Genomic DNA, 17,777 nt, shown 5'->3' on the forward strand with positions numbered 1-17,777 from the left:
GCTATCCTCCTCTCTCTATCAGTCTCTCTCTTTCTCTCCAGCCACTCGGGTTCCTTACTCCGCCCATCCTTGGAGAGCCATGACTCTCTAGGTGGAAACGCATCAGATCTTGGGGAGGAAGTTGGGTTTCAGCCGGTTCTCGGCCAGAATCCGGCAGCCTTCTTCTCATATTCCTTCTTATTCCTTTGCTATCCTTCTTCTCTTATTTCGTGTTGTTCCTTTGCGATCCTTCCTATTGTTATCAAAACGTACGTCATCTCAGTCCTTATTCTCTCTAAGAGGGGTGATCAGGAAAGGAAATAGTATCGGAGGATTTGGATCTCCTTTCATCTTTCGATTCCTTTGGTTGCTGAGAGGGGATTTGGGTGGCGGTATCACGCTAGAACTGGGGAGGCGTTGGATTCCTTTAGTGGAGCCCACCTACTGGCTCTTTATCACCCAGGACTTGTGTTCATGGGGCTGGGGAGCTGTGCATGGAATGGATCTCGTTGTTAGCCTTGTCGCTGCTGCTGCTTGTTCTTCTGGATCCAAATCTAGAGAAGCGTCCGTTTTTTTCTTTTTCCTTCCAACTTACCTCGCATCCTTATTCTCACATGGATTTCAATTTTCCTTTTTTACTGTCATTTTGGATCCACCGCTGCTGCATGGGATAAATCGGAACAGTCGGTGTTTGCGGGTGTAGCATCATCAAGATTCACATAGCCCTGGGCGATTGCGAGTTGGCAACATGGTCCCAAATGAGAATCTTGATGATGCTGCATCAGCAATAAGCGACTATACTCTGGAATATGCTACTGCCTTTGGGCTGCCATTTTTTACCCTCTCCATTGAGGTTAGATCTCTTTATATTCATCTCCTTATATATATATATTGAGAGACGTTCCTTATAATGGTTTTTCTCCTTTATCCTTCAAGTATGTTTGAGAATAACGTTATTCACGGAATAGTAATCCATTGAGGTTGGATTTCTCTATATTCATCTTCTTACATATGTTTTAAGAGTCGTTCCTAATTGTTAAACTCCTTTATCCTTCAAGAATATTTGAGGATGACCTTATTCACGGAATACTAATTATGTGTATTTGAAGCTTGATATGCTATGCTGCAAGCAAATCTGATGGTTGATCCCATGAGCTCATACTTGTCATATACTTCTCATTCTTCTGGTAGAGATTCAAAGGATCGACTTGCTTATGGAAACAACGATGATTTTATCATTTTGGTTCGCAGGTGAATTAATTAACGTGGATAGACGTTATGGCCCTTGCCTATAATCTTATATGTTGATGTTTCAATTTGTGCAAGTGTTTATTTGGTTGCAAGGTTTTCATTCTTGAGGTCAATGGCTTGCCCCTTGTTCTTGTTTCTGGGAGATCAAAGAGTATCATCAAGGGATTGTGGTTCCAGCAAGGTCAGGCTCCTGCAAGCATCCATTGAAGGTAATATTGCTCCATATCACCACAGGGAAGTTTCAACTTTTTGAAAGCTTGAATTTTTGAAGTTATACGAAAAGAAACAAGAAGGTGACACACCGCTTGTGCAATACTTGTTAATAATAGCATTCAGCTGCAGGGAAATTTTTGATTCTCTTTGACGAATGATCCTCTTTCACGATGATTGAATTGATTAATTTTATGAATAGATTATTGGGATCTTTGGCTTTCGTACAAGATCCCAATGAATCAAAGGAAGACAATAAGAGGAGAATTTTTTTTGGAAAAAAAAAGGCAATAAAAGGAGAAATAGGTTCCTCTCCTTTTTCCTACATGCATTTCTTTTGGATAAAAAGGGGACGAGGGGTAAGCGACTGGGGCCTTTTATTCAGAGAACAAGAACCTGCAGCATATTTCATTTAGCCCTATTTTCTTCTTCCTCTTCCTCCTCTCTCTCCCTCCCTCCTTCCCTCCCTCTTTCCCCCTCCCTATCCCTCTGGTGAATGTTTTAATTTTAGTGGCTAATCATGATTTTATGGCCATTCTTGCTTTGCTTGCTTTGTAGATCAAAGATACTACACTTTCCTGCTTGCTTTGTAGATCAAAGATGCTACACTTTCTTGCTTGCTTTGCAGATCAAAGATACTACACTTTCTTGCTTGCTTTGCAGATCAAAGATACTATATTTATTGTGATGAAAATACCACAAGATAAATCATTAGACAATCGTACTCCTGAGCATTCATTCTTCAATGGTTGAGCCTCCAGTTGTAAGTTTATCTGTTATCCACTTTATTTTCTTAATGAAGAGTGCTCCCATCCTTTGCATCAAAAGAGTAAGTTCGTTCATCCATGGGCTTTGGAGTCTGTCTATGAATCTACGGACTAGTAAAAGGTATTATGGGTTTTGTTGGATGAATTGTTTTGAGATCCCTTCTGAAACTTTTCTTGTAGCAATGCAAAGCTGGAAAAGATTTTTCTTGAGAAAAGCATAGCTAAAGAAAAGATTTGCTTTAAGATTATATCGCAGATTTTTATTAACTGAAATGAGAGATAACATAATCTGTAATCTGAAACACGAGCCTCGGAAAAATAGAAAAGGCTTTCAAGAATTTAGCGTGATCAAATAACAACAACAAAAAAGTACTTCTATCTGTTATATGTGTACCAATATAAACTATCTGTATGTTCAAGAATGCTGTAGAATGGAATGTCACAAATTAATGATGCTTCTATCTATTGTATGTGTGTGGATAATCACAGATAGGTTTTAAGTATATATATATATATCAATTGTTTCTGCTAATTCTTTTCTAGATGTACTATTTATCTACTGTAATTATTTTATTTTTTTTTGAAATAGAGTCAGATAACGTCTGGGTAAGTTCATTTGAGCATTCTGAAAGAACTTATCAATGGAAGAAAGGACTATGAGACATGGAAATGCCCTTAGATGAAAGGAACCCAGAAATTATCGAACAGAAAAGGAGGTTTAGCCATTAACACTCATGCCCATCACTCATGCAAGTGGACCTAGCACGAGGTACATTTTACTAGTAATTGTATGTAAGGTGGTCCGAGCCCTAAGGACATCTTGCAGAGAAGTGTCTGAAAAGTGAATTCCACCCTTCTCTCTCCCTATGTACTATGGCAAGAATGTATACATGGAAAGAGCATATACTCTATGTTATACTTCGCCCCTTCAGCATATTTTGTGTACAAAGTGCCATACTTTAAGATACCATATATACCATGTATTTAGAAACAGCAGTTACTCGAGCATCGTTAATTACTTTAGCATACACGTATACAAATAACTGTTCTTGTATGTATCCTCTCTCTCTCTCTCTCTTTCTCAGATGGGCACCAGACTGCACGTAGTTTGGTCTTCATGTAAGTCGACAGGTGCCTACTTTTTTCCATTACCGGTACAATGGTACATGAACTGAAGAATCTCAGAGGAAACTTTAGCACTTCATAAAATTAAGCCACTGCAAAGTGGCTTTCTTTAAGAACGACATCCGGTCCATATGATGCAAATTGACATTTGCTGTCGCTCTAGCATTTTGCTTTTCAGTCATTAAAAGATATCTTACCTGCCTGCAATTTCACTCCTTTGTTACCTTTGATATTCTTTCTATTTCACACTGAAGTTCTCAACCGGTTGGTCTCTATAGGTTCACAATATTGGCTTGATGTTGCTGACATGTTTATGTGATGAGCTCTCACTAGAATGCCTCCCTGCTTATTGTACTTGATGTTTAGACAAAATATTTGATGGATATAACTTGTATTTAGTCGATTTAATGCTTTTTCTTTTGTTGGGGTTGGGAGGGGATGGGGAGGGGGGAAATTTGGGGAGATCACATAGCACCAATATTAGCTGTTAGAACATATCCCACAGACTTCCACAGCCATAGAAGAGACCTTAAAGGATAATTAGAAGGTATCGTGTACCATTCTTCATGCCAGGCTGTTATTTGTTTTACTCAAACATAGGCTTGCATTTGGAAGGTCCATGGTGCCATACATGTTTACATCTCTTCAAATTTGTTCCTTCATCACCCTGGCATGAAGTCAGGCCTTGAATCTCTCAACAGCATGACAGTCTGCATTTTGTAGGATGCCATTGTCATACTCCACGATGGACATCTAAATCTCCAATTAGTTCATTCTATTAAGAAATCACCACTTGTCTCAAAAGCTTAAGCTGATAGAATGAGATAAATTTATTTATATATTTTATATTTTCTTACACTCTCTCTCACATGTAGGCCGGATTTTTTTTTTAATGGGTGAGCCCAACATTCAATACTCACAGAGAAACACCCCCGCCTCTCGAGCTTTAGGAGTCAAATAATATTATGGTCCTAAGAAAATGCAGAATATGACGATCTTTTACTGATCTCCTGCCAATCCTGTGCCTCTTTTGCTTGAGACCACCATCTTTAGTGTCTCTCCCTTGTTCTATTTCCCTGTATTGTTTTGCTGAGCTGATTAGTGCAAAGCAGCTATAGAGTTGACTTTTGTTTGCATGCCCTGCATGTGAAAGCGCAGGCTTGTGCGGGCTGCTGGACTGCCAAACCATGTGATATTTTACTAGACGCTGAATAAGAGCAGCTTATAAGGTTGTGCATGTAGCATGTAAGGGTCCCTGAAAGTTATTTTCCACAGACTTTTATCATTGTAACATCATTTCTTTTCAAATCATTGCCAAGTAACCTTGTTTCATTTGATAAAAAAAGGGAAAAAACTGCACATTTAAGTTCATCCAGAATTCATTGGATCAGATCCTAATATGCCTTGGCCAACCAGTCTGTTATTCTAACATCTGTTTGCTCATGGTGGCCAGCAAAAAATATGTTTAAATAAATGTCCATTAGTTTCTCTGAAAAAGTAAATGCTAATACGGCCATTTTTCTTAAGAAATCAGACACTGGATTGAAGCAAAAGGAGCAACAGATTATGTTATTCTGAAAGAAATATGAAGTTGCACCATAAGCTAGAAGTTCAGAGGAACTTGTAAAGAGGTTTGGATTTAGAAATGAGGAAAACCAAAATAAAACTTGATGGAGGACTGTCCATTAATAAAAAATCTAGATGTACTTATATTAGACCTAAATATAGAAACTAGAAAATTTTATTGTTATTTGGCTTCTAAGATTTTAATTGGACTCTGAAATTTTATTTTTATGCGATCGAGCTCTTATTAAAGTTTGGATTGTCTGTAGAAACTCATTGTTATATTATTGAGACAATAACTTGCTTTGTTGAGAATACGGAATATTGAGTTGTGTCCTCCTCCTCCTCCTTCTCTTCTTTCCCCTCCTCTTCTTCTTCTTCTTTTCTCTATCTCTTTCTTCTTCTATCTTGCATCAAAACTTTTAAAAAGTATTGCTTTGTTATTTTAGGATTAAAGTAAGCACGTTGGCTTCTAGTGTTTAAACAACTTCATTAGACTACACTGAAAATGATTATTTTATCTTATGCAGCATACACTGCAACATCTTATGCAAGTACATCAGCCTTGTTTCTTACAGCCTCCCAATCATATCTTTATGGTATATCCCAAGTCATTACATACATTGCTCAGTTTCATCTGCAGCCCTCTATCCGTGCAGGTACTGTCTCACATTACTTCTGCTGCTCCCCGTTCTTTGCTCCCTTCTCACCCACATGCATGACACATTTATTTAATAAAGAAGCTTAAAACACAAGATTTAAGAATAACGGAGTCATTAATATGCAACAATTCAATTGGCTAATACGCAAATATATCAACAAATACATAAAAATACCAAATAGTAGTATGTGCATACTTTTTTGTTATTATCAAGTATTATCATTACAAGGGAAAGAATGACTTATCATATTATTTCGTATAAACCCAGGTAATTAAACCGGCAATAGCAACCATTAGTTCTATTGCCAATGTTGATATTGTGGGTTCTGATCCTGCCGTCAACCTTTCCATGGCATTCGGAAAAGTCCTGCCGTTAGTGCTATTAGAATTTTATGACCTATTCCTTGAGAAATTATTAGGTAGAGTGAACCTAAGATGAAATCACTTTATTTTTCCTTTTTTTTTTAATATGCACAATGGTAACACAATCTAAAGGTTCATGGGGAACCTGTCCATCTAATAATTTTTCCTATTCCTTCCATCAGTATGTCTTTTTTCTTTTTCCTTTTTTTTTTTTTTTGCTTCTCATGAAATAGAAACCGACAATACATCGTATCAAATTACCCTCATACCCCGTGTCCTTTTAAACTGGTCTTCGATTCCCCTTTTATCATTCTAATCACCATCCAATTGGTTTAAACTTTAAAACAACGGCCATTATAACGGTGCTAAGAAAGGAAAAGAAAAGACTTTCTAGGAATTAAAAAAATCTAATCAAATCCAAAAAAATTATTTCTACATTCTGTTAAAAAAACCCATGTAACAGCTAGAAAACTTGATTTTTTTCTAAGTTTTTCAATTTTTAAAGATCTTTTCCAAGAAACCAAACGTATCCTAAGTCTTCTTGTTATATTATTATATATTTACAGAGAAAAATAACAGCTGTTATAAAAGTATTATTTTGTGTTAGAGTAGCCTATTCTAAACAGAAATAATATTTTGAACTTTTGTCCTCCTCCTAATTCTTTTTTTATTCTTATGAACCTTTCCTTCAAAAAGGATGGTATACTCTGAAAATTATTTTTTCCCAAATGCAAAGTGTTTTGGTAGAAAATGTTGTGATGAAATAGCACTTCTATTAAAATTTGAAACCCTCCATCCCATTCTTTTCTCATGACAGTCCAAAAAAATAGCAGATATTTATAATGGTTTTATTAATTTCCATCTTAGAGGCTTAAAGGCAATTATCATTTATCGGTCCAATCTAACTATCAACACTATCTTAGATAGTGGATAGTTTAGAATATATAAAATAAGATATAATATGGTGTCTTAGCCTTAAATGTTAACATTATTCTTTCATTGGTTATGTAAACTTTCAAACATTGGTGTCCCTAAATGGACATTATCACTGCATTGTTAAAAGGTTTTATGACTCACAATCTAGTGTTGAATGCCAAAAAAACGTCATGGTTACATGGAGATGGACCAAAATATCATCTTAGCTAGGCCGCAATGAAAGATTGGAAGGAGAAAAAAAGAAAAAATTGAAACTTTTTGAAGTCTCGGCCTCTATTGCATGAAGCAATATATTGAAATCCTAGCTAATAAAAAAAATACTATATTGATTTTTTATCAAAACAAAAAAATCAACTACCATATAATGCATCCATTTAATTGTTTATTTAAAAATGCTTTGAGCTGTCTGTCATGTGCATTCAAAATCATTATTGATTTGGTAACTCCATAATCAACCAACCCTATATATTCAACAACAAAATCTGTGAATTGCAAAAATCCCCTCTTGCTACGTGGCGAGCAGACTATTTATTACATATAACGAAAGTCTTGTAGCATTACTTTTATTTATTTAACGATGGTTTTGGTTAATTTGATGTATAAACATCTAATTGAAGATTAATTTTTTATGTAGGGGTCGAGCAATCTATACAAGTTATATTTTTCTTATATCACCCAACTTCAAATCTAAAATTCTTACTTTATTAAAAAAGAAAGAAGAAGAAAATCTAACCCCTATTGGTGAGGAAAAAGACAACAAATACAGTACATGGGTGAATTGGGGATTAAGATGGAGAGCTTTTGAAAAATTACAAGGAGCAAATTTAGTACAACAACAGATGACCAAATGGCATATTCGTCTACAATATTATTATCATTAAAAATATATATCATTAGCAAAAAAAATGAGAGCAAATACCTTAACAAATGCTAACATGCGTCTTCTATGAGCGTTTACTTTAAGGATAGAAGATTAACTCAATACTATAGAAGATTAATTTAAAATCTTAATTATTTTCTCATACAAAAGTACGAGGATAATAGTTTGCATAACAAAGGTTGTATTCCGCAAATACTCCTAATCCTCCAAATCATACAAGATTAAATCCAAACCATTTGATATAACCGTTAAAAACATTACCAGCTTGGTAAACAATATTTCAACTATGGCATTGGTTGAGATATCAAGATATATAAATTTATGCCAATCCAAATGACATGGGCCAAAATACCAATTCTGCGGCGTTGTAATATAAACTGATATATTGGTCTAATTCTTAATTGAAATGAAAACTTTAGTAAAGGCCGGTCACCCATCAAATTCGAAACATTAGGTTTGTAGTAATTAGACATTGTTTGACTATAAGAATATAACAGTAATCACAACATTGCTAGTAACAAGAACTAAAATTCCATATTGTTTGATTATGAGCAGTTTTTTTTTTTTTTAGGGGATCAAGCAGAGGTCAGCTTTTTAATTCCAAATTTGATTTATTTACTCTATTTATAATTATGATCCAAATCAGATCATGTCCAATGATTATTAGTGACATATGATGAGGGTATTTTCGTCATCTTACTTTGCGTGCAAAGACACAGCGGCGTGGCTCCCCTGCGTGCTGTCTTCGGCTCCCGAGTCATTCCGGCAGTTCGGACGCCCAAAGCGGAAACAAAACCCCTCGCCTCCAAATCGAATCCATCGCAAATCTCTCTTCTTTCTCTATCTCTCTCCGGCCCCTTCCCTTTTCAGATTCTTACTTCTATTATATGCCCCCTTTCCCTCTTTAGATTCTTATTTCTATTAAATTTAAGGGGAGAAAAGCGGGGCCTTGGGACTGATTTCTCCGCCGGAGTCTCTCAGAGAATTTAACCCAAGGTCATCTCTCCAGTTTCTCGTCTGGTATTTCTCTCATCTCCTCTAATGTTTATTTCTTTTTCCCCTTCTTCCCTTTTTCTCTGGTTTGATTAATTTTTTCTGATCTTTCCGTTTCTTTGTTGTTGTCGGTATTGTTCTTGATTGCATCTAATCGAACAATTTCGCTGATCATTTTTTTTTTTTTGGCTGTCATGTGTTTGCCCCCCTCTGAGAAGAGGTGTTATAGTGAGTTGTTTGTTTGTTTATGTATATATTATGTAAAAATTTTAAAAAAAGATCATACGGAAACGAGGATGAGTTGTCTGGTTGTTGATAGTGGAGGAATCTTCTCCAAAGAATCGGTTTCTTGCTGACAATGTAGGTGGCGATATTGCAAACCGGGCTTCTATTTAATTTTTTCCAATTTAGGGCATCTTTCTTTCTTCCATCCTTCATTGATTGCTACTGTTATTCTTTCCAGTTGAGACTTGAGTCTTGGTTATCCAAAATCTTGTATTTTGATTGTCCCTAGCCCCTCTTTCTACCTTGAAGTCTGTCTTGCTTCTTTTTTGTTTGCGAGTACATTCACGCATCTTTCTTCAGGTGGCTATAGTTTTCTTCACCTTTTTCAACCAATCGGTTCCTCTCCCTTTCTCTCCTTTGCTGCTCAAAATTCCTCTCTTTGTTCAGCGCTGGCCCCCTCTCCGACTGTTCCATTGTTGCTAGAGCTGACTAGCTAGCGCGCAGCACGTGGGAGGTGTGGCTGTAGGAAAGAGAGGCTAGCCGAGGCGAAAAGGCATAAAGTAGTAGGTGTAGATGAACAGTCGAGTGATGGTTAGATCCTTAGGTGCTAGTGGTTTTCTCAAATTGGAACTTTCAAGAAAACAATTTTGCTGTGGTTTCATATAACTGGATGGTTTATCCACATAGGGATTTTGAGTGGTATGACTAACATGACTTGATGAATAGTTTTGTAGTGTCTGGATATTAAGGATCAGAGGCTCTAAAAATTAGTATGCCTCTGTACACTTTTGTGAAAGTTATTTTAACTAACCGCCAATCATAATAGGTCAAACAGCTTGATCCAAAGTCATTCAAAGTCCTAGACCGCTTCATTTCATTGTTAAAAAATAAAAAATAATAATAAATATTAGCAAAAAATCAGTTACCAACTAGAAAGTAGAAACTTTTATAATTGTGAGACTTATTGTCATTAATTGATCTGGGTAATGCTACTTTACATATTTTATGTTTATTTCCATTTACTATCATACTTTGAGAAGATTACTTGTTGAAAGCAAACTTAAACTAAGGCATTTGTAACTTAAACCAAGGTTTTTGTTTTAAATCCCAAGGGATGGGGATTACTTGTTTAAAAAAGTGATCCCTCCCTCTTTCTCCACTTCTTCTTTCCTTCCTCCCTTTCCTTCTTTTACTTTTGTCTTTCCTTTCATCCTCATTTCCTTCCTTTCTTTTTTTTTCTTCCTTTGTTTCTTTCTTTCCTTTTTCTTCTTTTTCTTCTTTCTTTCCTTCCTTCTTTCCTTCCTTTTATTTGTTCTTTTTCTCTTCCATTCTTTTCTTCCTTTTTTTCTTGATCTTTCCTCCCTTTTCTTCTTCTTGCTTCATTTCTTTCTTTGCTATTTCTTCTTCTTTCCTGCATGGACCGGTTCCGGAGTCCCACCCTTCTCTCCCAGGAAAAGGATAGGATAGCCGGATTGCCCCCTATAATGCTGGGATTTAGAACCATGACCCGAATTGCAAATGATAGAATAAATTAATGATAGAGACAACATATCTTGGAAAAATTACCAGGAAGTTCTCTGATTTGGTGGGTGTAAGTTATCATCTTAGTCCTATTCGTTACTAACACATGAACATATCAGGAGGTGAGTAGCATCATAGTGTCCCAATCATTTTTTTAATGTTTAAATTTTCCTCCACCAGTGTTGAGTGCTCACTGCTCAGAGCCTCTTTTGTCTTTTCTTAAAACTGAGTGCATATTTGCTGTTTTTGCCTTTGAAATGTATAAATGCTATTATTGCTATAACTATCAAGCAAGATTTGTTGTACCGGTCTGTACCAGTGTGAACCAACCGTACTGTACCAATACTAAATTGGTATGTGGTATGAGGGGCATATTGATACTCGATACGCTGAGCTGGCCTTCGTATCGGACGTATCGACACTATAATAGGATGGAACCAGTACGGGATCTGGTACTGAGACGGCAAATCTTGCTATCAAGTATAATAGGACAAGTATTGGAATATTCCTTTATTAATTCTGCCTTTAACCTATTATATAAAATGCCATGCCAGACTGAACTACTCTTGAACTGTTTAGCAAAACCAGAAAATCTGGTCCAACAACATAGTTGGGTATTATCGACTGAGAACATTTTTAAACGCACCACAACCGATAGTTTTCCATCTATGTGTATGTATAATAATTCCGGCTGAGAGGTTTATTTGTAAGTTAGAAATGATTTCTTTCTGCCTAACCATTTTATTGCCTATTTTGCTTCTTTAACACTAAAAAAATGGTTCTGGTTTAGAAATGTTTATATGTTTTGAAAATTGGTAAAGTCAATTCAGGATTTTATGTCCTTTGTTGCCCTTGGAAACGGCTGGTTAGGGACCCAAAGCCCCCCTTCCAGCCTTTGTTGAAATGGCAATTTATGGTCGTAATTTAATGACTTAATCATGCTATGAGAAAAAATGATGTTGAGAAGTGTTTTGTCTGAGCATGGATAATTCTGATCATTAGTTCCTTCTGCTTATCTTCTTGAGAGTTGTATAGCGTGATTTCTCCTTGTCACGCTTCTTTATTGACACTTCATAGGATGCCTTTTTTGTTATTATGATCTTTGCTTTCTTATTCCACATTCTTAGAGGACTGGCATTGCTGCTGCATATAATTTGGTGGTAGCTTTTGGAAGAAAGAACTGAAAGAAATTTGCAAAATGAATTTCAAACATAAGTTGTCTTGAGGCTTATTTTGTCCTTTGTTTGGATGTTACCTAGAGACATTTGTTTTTCAGATGGTGAAATAATGGTGGAGCTATTTTAGTGAAGAATTTATGGTTGTTTTTTTTGCCATCATCTTTTCTTATCAATCCTTTGGGAAGGGAGCTTTACTTTAATATTTTACATTCTTCTTTTTGCTATTCTTCATAGAAGAAATTCAAATTTCCACACTACACTTGTAGCGAAGGAATGGAAGCTAGCAATCTTTTTGGATTTCAAGGTGGGATTATCACATTTTTAGACAATGATACTTACCTGGCAGTCAATGGAGGAACATGATATATTCTATTTTACTAAAGATAGAAACATGGAACCCATGCTTGTAAAACATGACAAGTGGTTTCTGTTCCATAATTAGTACCATGGGAATAATGTGTTTTCTTAAACTTGTTGAAGATAAAAGAGTCAACTCATAAACTTTTTTTTTTTAAAGAAAGTCAGGTCATAAACTTATAACAGCAAATCAACACATTAGTATCGAGAAACAAAAAGAAAATCACAGATTACTTTAAGTAAAAGAATGGAAGAAAATAAATTTTCATTTTCAAAATATGCATGGTAATTGGTATATGACCTTAAAGATTCAAATTGTAGGCTTAAATGAAATTTTGGTTACATAAAATAGAATATAACGAATTGTAGGAAAACATTCTTTTTTGCAAAACCCTTTTTAAAATTGGTTCATTAGACTAGGGACATGAGTTTGATGAAAACTTGTGACATCCTTTTTATTTATATGGTTGGCAATTTCAGCCTAAGTTTACTCTCTTGATGCAACCCATCTAGCCCGATTTCTTGGTGCTATGGGTTGGCTATGGGAAACCAAGATTGACTTGCTAGTGAGTCAAGTTGAGTTTAGGTTGATGAGTCATGACTTGGTAGCTGATTGGTCATGATACCAAAATTCTCCTTAAAAATAAATGCACTCCCTAGGTTTGAAAATAAAAATTCTATAGAGGAGTATTTATAACACATCATATAAAGAGCACTTTGTAAATTGCCATATTAGTATATTTGTCAATCTCAAAGCACCTTTTGAAAGGGCCAGAAGACACAAAGCTTCTGTTATTTTCAGAAGCTTATCATCTTTGTTAGAGCAAGATGTGGCCCGACCCCCTCATCTCCTGCTCAAAGCCGGCTTCCACCACCTCCAGCCCCTGAGCCTACTGCTGGTGTCACCATCTTGTTCCCCTTCCTTTCTCTCAACACCATCTCTCCTGTCGATGTCAAAGCGCCAGCTTCCATGGATGTCCATTGTAACAAAGGCAGCATTGATGGAGTTCTAAGCAATGATGTTGACGTTGTAGGCTGTTGCTTACAACATGTGTGAAGTTTTTATTCATAGGTTTGGTTGTTGCTTCAAGAAGAATATAGGTGCAAACTAGAATTATCATGTCTTAATCAACTCTCTCAAACAAACTTGTTACATGAGTTAGGAACCATCCCATCTTTAAATAATGAAAAATCCTTGAACAAATCCTCATCCTCCTATCCATTGCCTACTACCAACGTCCTCGCTGATATTCCCATATTTTATTTTCTTATCATCCTCTTTCCACTCCGCCATTTTTTCTCCTCTCCTCTCCTCTTCTTATCTCCCTCCTTTTGCCCTCTTCCATGTCTTTTCATTTATCACCATTCATCCTCCACCTCTCCCTCTTCTAATCTAAACTGGCTTGAAAACCACTTCAACCATCTTGCGTTCTGATCATCTTGTCCCCCATTTTCGTGCAGATTTTCTCCTATTACCTATGGGCTGCTAAAATAGGTAGTGTTTGGATACCCGTTGTTAAGAAGTGCATGTAGTTGGGATTATTACATGTGGTTTTAGTTGATGCATTTGCAACTACATTTCTCGTGTTTGGTTCAGTGGGTTTGTAGTTGCGAATAAAATCTCAGATTTGTTTGCATGTAAATGAGAACTGTAACGGTATTTGGTTGTACTATTAAAGCAGTATTAATTGTCTTCACCAAGCAGTGTCCTTGTTGAGATTTAAAACCCTTGTAAAGATGCCTCTAAAGCCTTTTCCGGTTGCAGTAGTTTGTCTTAAGGTCAATATAGCCGTAAGACAAAATACTGCAAAAGGGCCCTCAAATGCAGTTTGACTTGCAGATTTTGGTCAACTTACAGCTATTCAAACACTAGAAAAGGGCCACCTCCTGCAACTAGGGGTTCCTTACACCCAGCTGCTGGTACCAATGCACCCTTAGTGAGGAAGATGATAGCAATCGGAAGGGCCAAACCCCTAAAGGGCTAGACTTGATTTAGGAAACAGAACTGAGTTTTCTGGTGGATAGGGATTAACTTCGCATATTTCTTATTGAGGATCAACAAGAGAGAATACCAAAATGCTCCAGGGCCTATCCAAAATGTTGTATGAATTCTCAAGCCTAAAGAAGAAATGATGATTACAAGAGAGGAAAAGAAAGAAACAAAAGATAAAATTTGCATTCCTTATTATATAAAAACCATCAAAGCAGAACACAACCTTGATGGCTTAAAAGATTCATAATTCAAAATAAACTTAATGGAGGAACCATAGACAATAATCCTTCTTATGATAGAATCCAGAATCCATTATCAGAAAAATCTAATCAGTATGAAAACTACTAGAATACATAAAATTCATAAGCTGCAGCCAAAACAATTATATAAAAGGCCTCTAAAGACCTAAAAAATTAATATACCTGGATCTGAACCTATCTACATCATGCAATGTTGCGAAGGCAATTTTCTGATTCTACTTATTCTCTACCGTGCAAGTGAACTGTTGGATAGCATATTGTTGCAGACTTGCAGTACAGTGGATGAAAATTGTTCCTATTCAAATACATGTACGATATATATTTCCTGGAGTTTGTTCCAATGTGCTAGCAACATATTGCCTCTCTTTTTGATGTTTGGTTTTTGCGCATCATGGTCATGTGGCTTGTTGGTTTTTTGGAGAAAAAAAACTGCATGACATGAAATGAAAGTATTATGGAAATGTGGACCCCGTGCAAGGGTACAGATAGTCATTTCCTCATCAAAACTTATCAACCATTACTCCCTGCTTCTCCATCTGCTGATGGTTGCAAGTCTCAATCATTCAGCTAGTATGTTATTTAGGTGATATCTTTCTATTATTAGTGCAACATGGTGTAGATTTTCGTTGCGCCAAAACTTGCTAGAAATGCATGAGCTACTTTCTTGTGCTATAGAATAGCGAAACGTGAACTCTATTTTAAGCAAGGTCTAAAGTCTCAAGATCAGTACCATTACTACTCGTATGCTGGTACAGTACTGTACCTATACATACCAGACCTTACTGACACATAGTATGGTAGTTGATGCTGGAATAACAAAGGTGACATTAACTACCATGTATGGATGTGGTATCGAGGGTGTACAGAGTACTTAAACATCTAATATGGCACGGTAAGGCTGGTACAAACTGATGGTACTTAAAATCCTTGATTTTAAGCAGTAAAATAGTTGTGCCACTAGATTGGTAGGTTAGTTCTTTAACAGGATAATTGCCTTGCGGGGTTTTCACTGAAATCAAGAAGCTACTGATCCCTGTGATTGAATTTCCTTGCCAATATCAACCAAACGACTGCTTACAAATGACTCGGATTTTGGTATCTTGAATTAATTGCATTGTTGAGCATCATATCGCGCAATATAGGATAATGTTGGATGGCATGGCTATCTGCCTAGGGGTATGTAAAGCTTTTTGCTTGTCTATATAAGATTATGATCACTTAAAAGATCGGTCATCAACTAGTGGCTCCCTGGCCTTTGAAAATAAAATGCAATATAGTTGGACGTGAAGGCTTGTACTTGAATCTGCTTGAACACCAATTCTAATGCCTGTGAAATCTGCTCAAACGTTATCCTTGCACAATAGTAGAGGATGAGTTGAATGTTGTTCTACTGACTGCCATAACAAGCAGGGTGAGCAATGTACAGCTATTCTTTAGTAGTGCAGGCGCTAGAAAATAAGAAACCAATTCCTTTGCACCTGAACCACCAATAAAGTTTTCTAAATATAGATTATGAATGCCAAGTTCCTGCACTGCTTTTGCACTTTTTGCATTTGATTGTTTCTTGTGCCATATCATTGGACTGGATAAAAATAAGAGGCTACTTTCTTTTCTTCAGGCTTACTGCAATCCTGGTAGCTTGCTGATTGATAGCCTACTTGTCTTGATATCATGGATCGCACAAATCGAGAAGATCAAGTAAGCAAGTTGATACCAAGGGCCGTGCTTGCAGGTATTACTTAGGCTTATCCATTCTCTGAGAAGAACTTGGTTGATGCAGGATGGAGTTCGTGTCATGGGATTTGAAATTCCAGGTTCGCCTGATTCGAGCTACAACAATCCCATTCCATCAAATGATGATGAAGCTCGGGATCCGCCAATCCTCCCCCCTCACCTGCAGAATACCTTGCTGAGTTTCCCAGCCAGCCAGGATGATTCAATCAGTCTCCCGTTGCCTCAGCATGTGATTCTTAACCACCTCTATATTGAGAACAGAGAGGGTCCAAGATCAGTTGTCGCATTAGGTACCACCCAACGCTTCCGTTCAAAGTATGTGACGGTTGTGCTGTACACACCTGTCCGGAGAAGATGACTGCATACTTACCTATGTTCTGTGCTGGAACGAATATGATCCATGAATGCACTCTTTTGGTTCTGTTGGTCCCAATAGGAAGTCTTATTACCTGATGTCATTCATGCTTATTTGGTCTTAGTTGATTGTGGTGGTGGTTTTCTTGCGGTTGATGGTGCACATGGTAGTATTATTTAGTCATTTATGGGGTCTTCTATATATTTCAAGGCTAGACATATTTGTCTATCATAGTCAATGTTACATGAGTTGGGCAAGACGAATATTACAGCACCTTGTTGAAAGATGGATTTGGTCGAATCCAAAATACAGGTTGCCTGCATATTTCCAAGTCCAAAGGAATTCTAGATTACCGTTAGTATTGTATTAGGATTGCTTCTCAATGGCATAGGAATAACAGATTTTATTGCCTTCTGGCCTCCCGCATGATGGAACAGGATTTCCAGTTCTATTTCTTTCTTATGGAGTTCTGAGTACATTTTCATTAAAGGGTATGTTCCACTTGGTTGGAGATGGTTGTGTGGCTCATAATCAGACAATTTTTGGCGGTTATAAATCTCGATACTATAACCATTTGAAAAATAACTTAGTAACACTTAATTAGTCATAATCAGACTCTGATGCTGCTATTGTTCGCAACGTTATGAGGGCATGCCTTGCATACCATTTTATTCAATCATGGAGGCGAGAATGAGGCCCGCAGAGGTTGGTAGGGGCCACCAAATACTGTTTGGACCGAGCTTTCCTTGTTTGCGATGGTTCATGATGCCCTTTCAGGGTCATGACTCATGAATGAATAGCGATTGCAAGCTTGGAATCATGATCAAAAGAAAGTTCAGCAGCGAGAAACGAGCTGAGTCTTCAAGCGAGTCTTGACATGGGAGGTGGTTTAGTTTTGTGTTGATTACAACTTGAGCCATGTAGAGCAGATGCACCATGGAATTTCACCAATGTAAATAAATCCATGAGAGGGATATAAAAAGGTGTGCATGCTAGTTAAATCAAAATAGGCTGACCTTAACTTTCTGGAATAAACTTGTCCTCCTCCCTCCAACGAGTTCATGAAATGATGCCGTAAAAGCTCTCATCCCGTCCCCAACACACAAATTTTGGGTTGTCACTTCGTCTCTTCGTGGTTACACCTCTATTACATTATGCCATATAAGTGAACTTTAAAAGTTGATTCAGCATTCGATTAACCTGTCAGGCAAGCAGACAGCATGAAAAACCTCTCCGGAAAATACATGGTGGCAAATCCAACCCAGAAGATATTGGAGGAATTTAAAGGGGCAGATAAGCAGCACCCAACAGCCTTCGGTCTCGCATTATGCTGATCTTAGTTCAGACCAAGCAGATCATGCTAAAAGACCGCTTGTGTGTTTCCATTTGCTGTCTACGAGAGTATGGCCGAACAAAATAGCGGATA

At 36.9% G+C, this 17,777-nt stretch overlaps 1 protein-coding gene and 1 long non-coding RNA gene across 2 annotated transcripts; both read left to right on the forward strand.

Annotated features, from left to right (window-relative positions):
• LOC149751173 (uncharacterized) lies at positions 1 to 3,261 on the forward strand. Its single transcript, XR_016398805.1, has 2 exons — positions 1 to 832; positions 1,089 to 3,261. It is a non-coding gene; the product is annotated as an uncharacterized LOC149751173 (long non-coding RNA).
• A 5,354-nt stretch (positions 3,262 to 8,615) lies between these two features.
• Positions 8,616 to 16,605, forward strand: LOC103714877 (SNF1-related protein kinase regulatory subunit beta-3-like). The gene is made up of 3 exons (XM_088712950.2): positions 8,616 to 8,755; positions 15,881 to 15,960; positions 16,043 to 16,605. The coding sequence occupies exons 2-3, from the start codon at positions 15,934 to 15,936 to the stop codon at positions 16,352 to 16,354; spliced, it is 339 nt and encodes a 112-aa protein (XP_088569076.1). The 5' UTR covers positions 8,616 to 8,755; positions 15,881 to 15,933; the 3' UTR covers positions 16,355 to 16,605.
• Positions 16,606 to 17,777: the final 1,172 nt, after the last annotated feature.

Source organism: Phoenix dactylifera, chromosome 16, assembly GCF_051530095.1.
Source record: "Phoenix dactylifera cultivar Ajwa chromosome 16, Ajwa_hap1_PhDact_Kaust_v1.1, whole genome shotgun sequence".
NCBI lineage: Eukaryota > Viridiplantae > Streptophyta > Magnoliopsida > Arecales > Arecaceae > Phoenix > Phoenix dactylifera.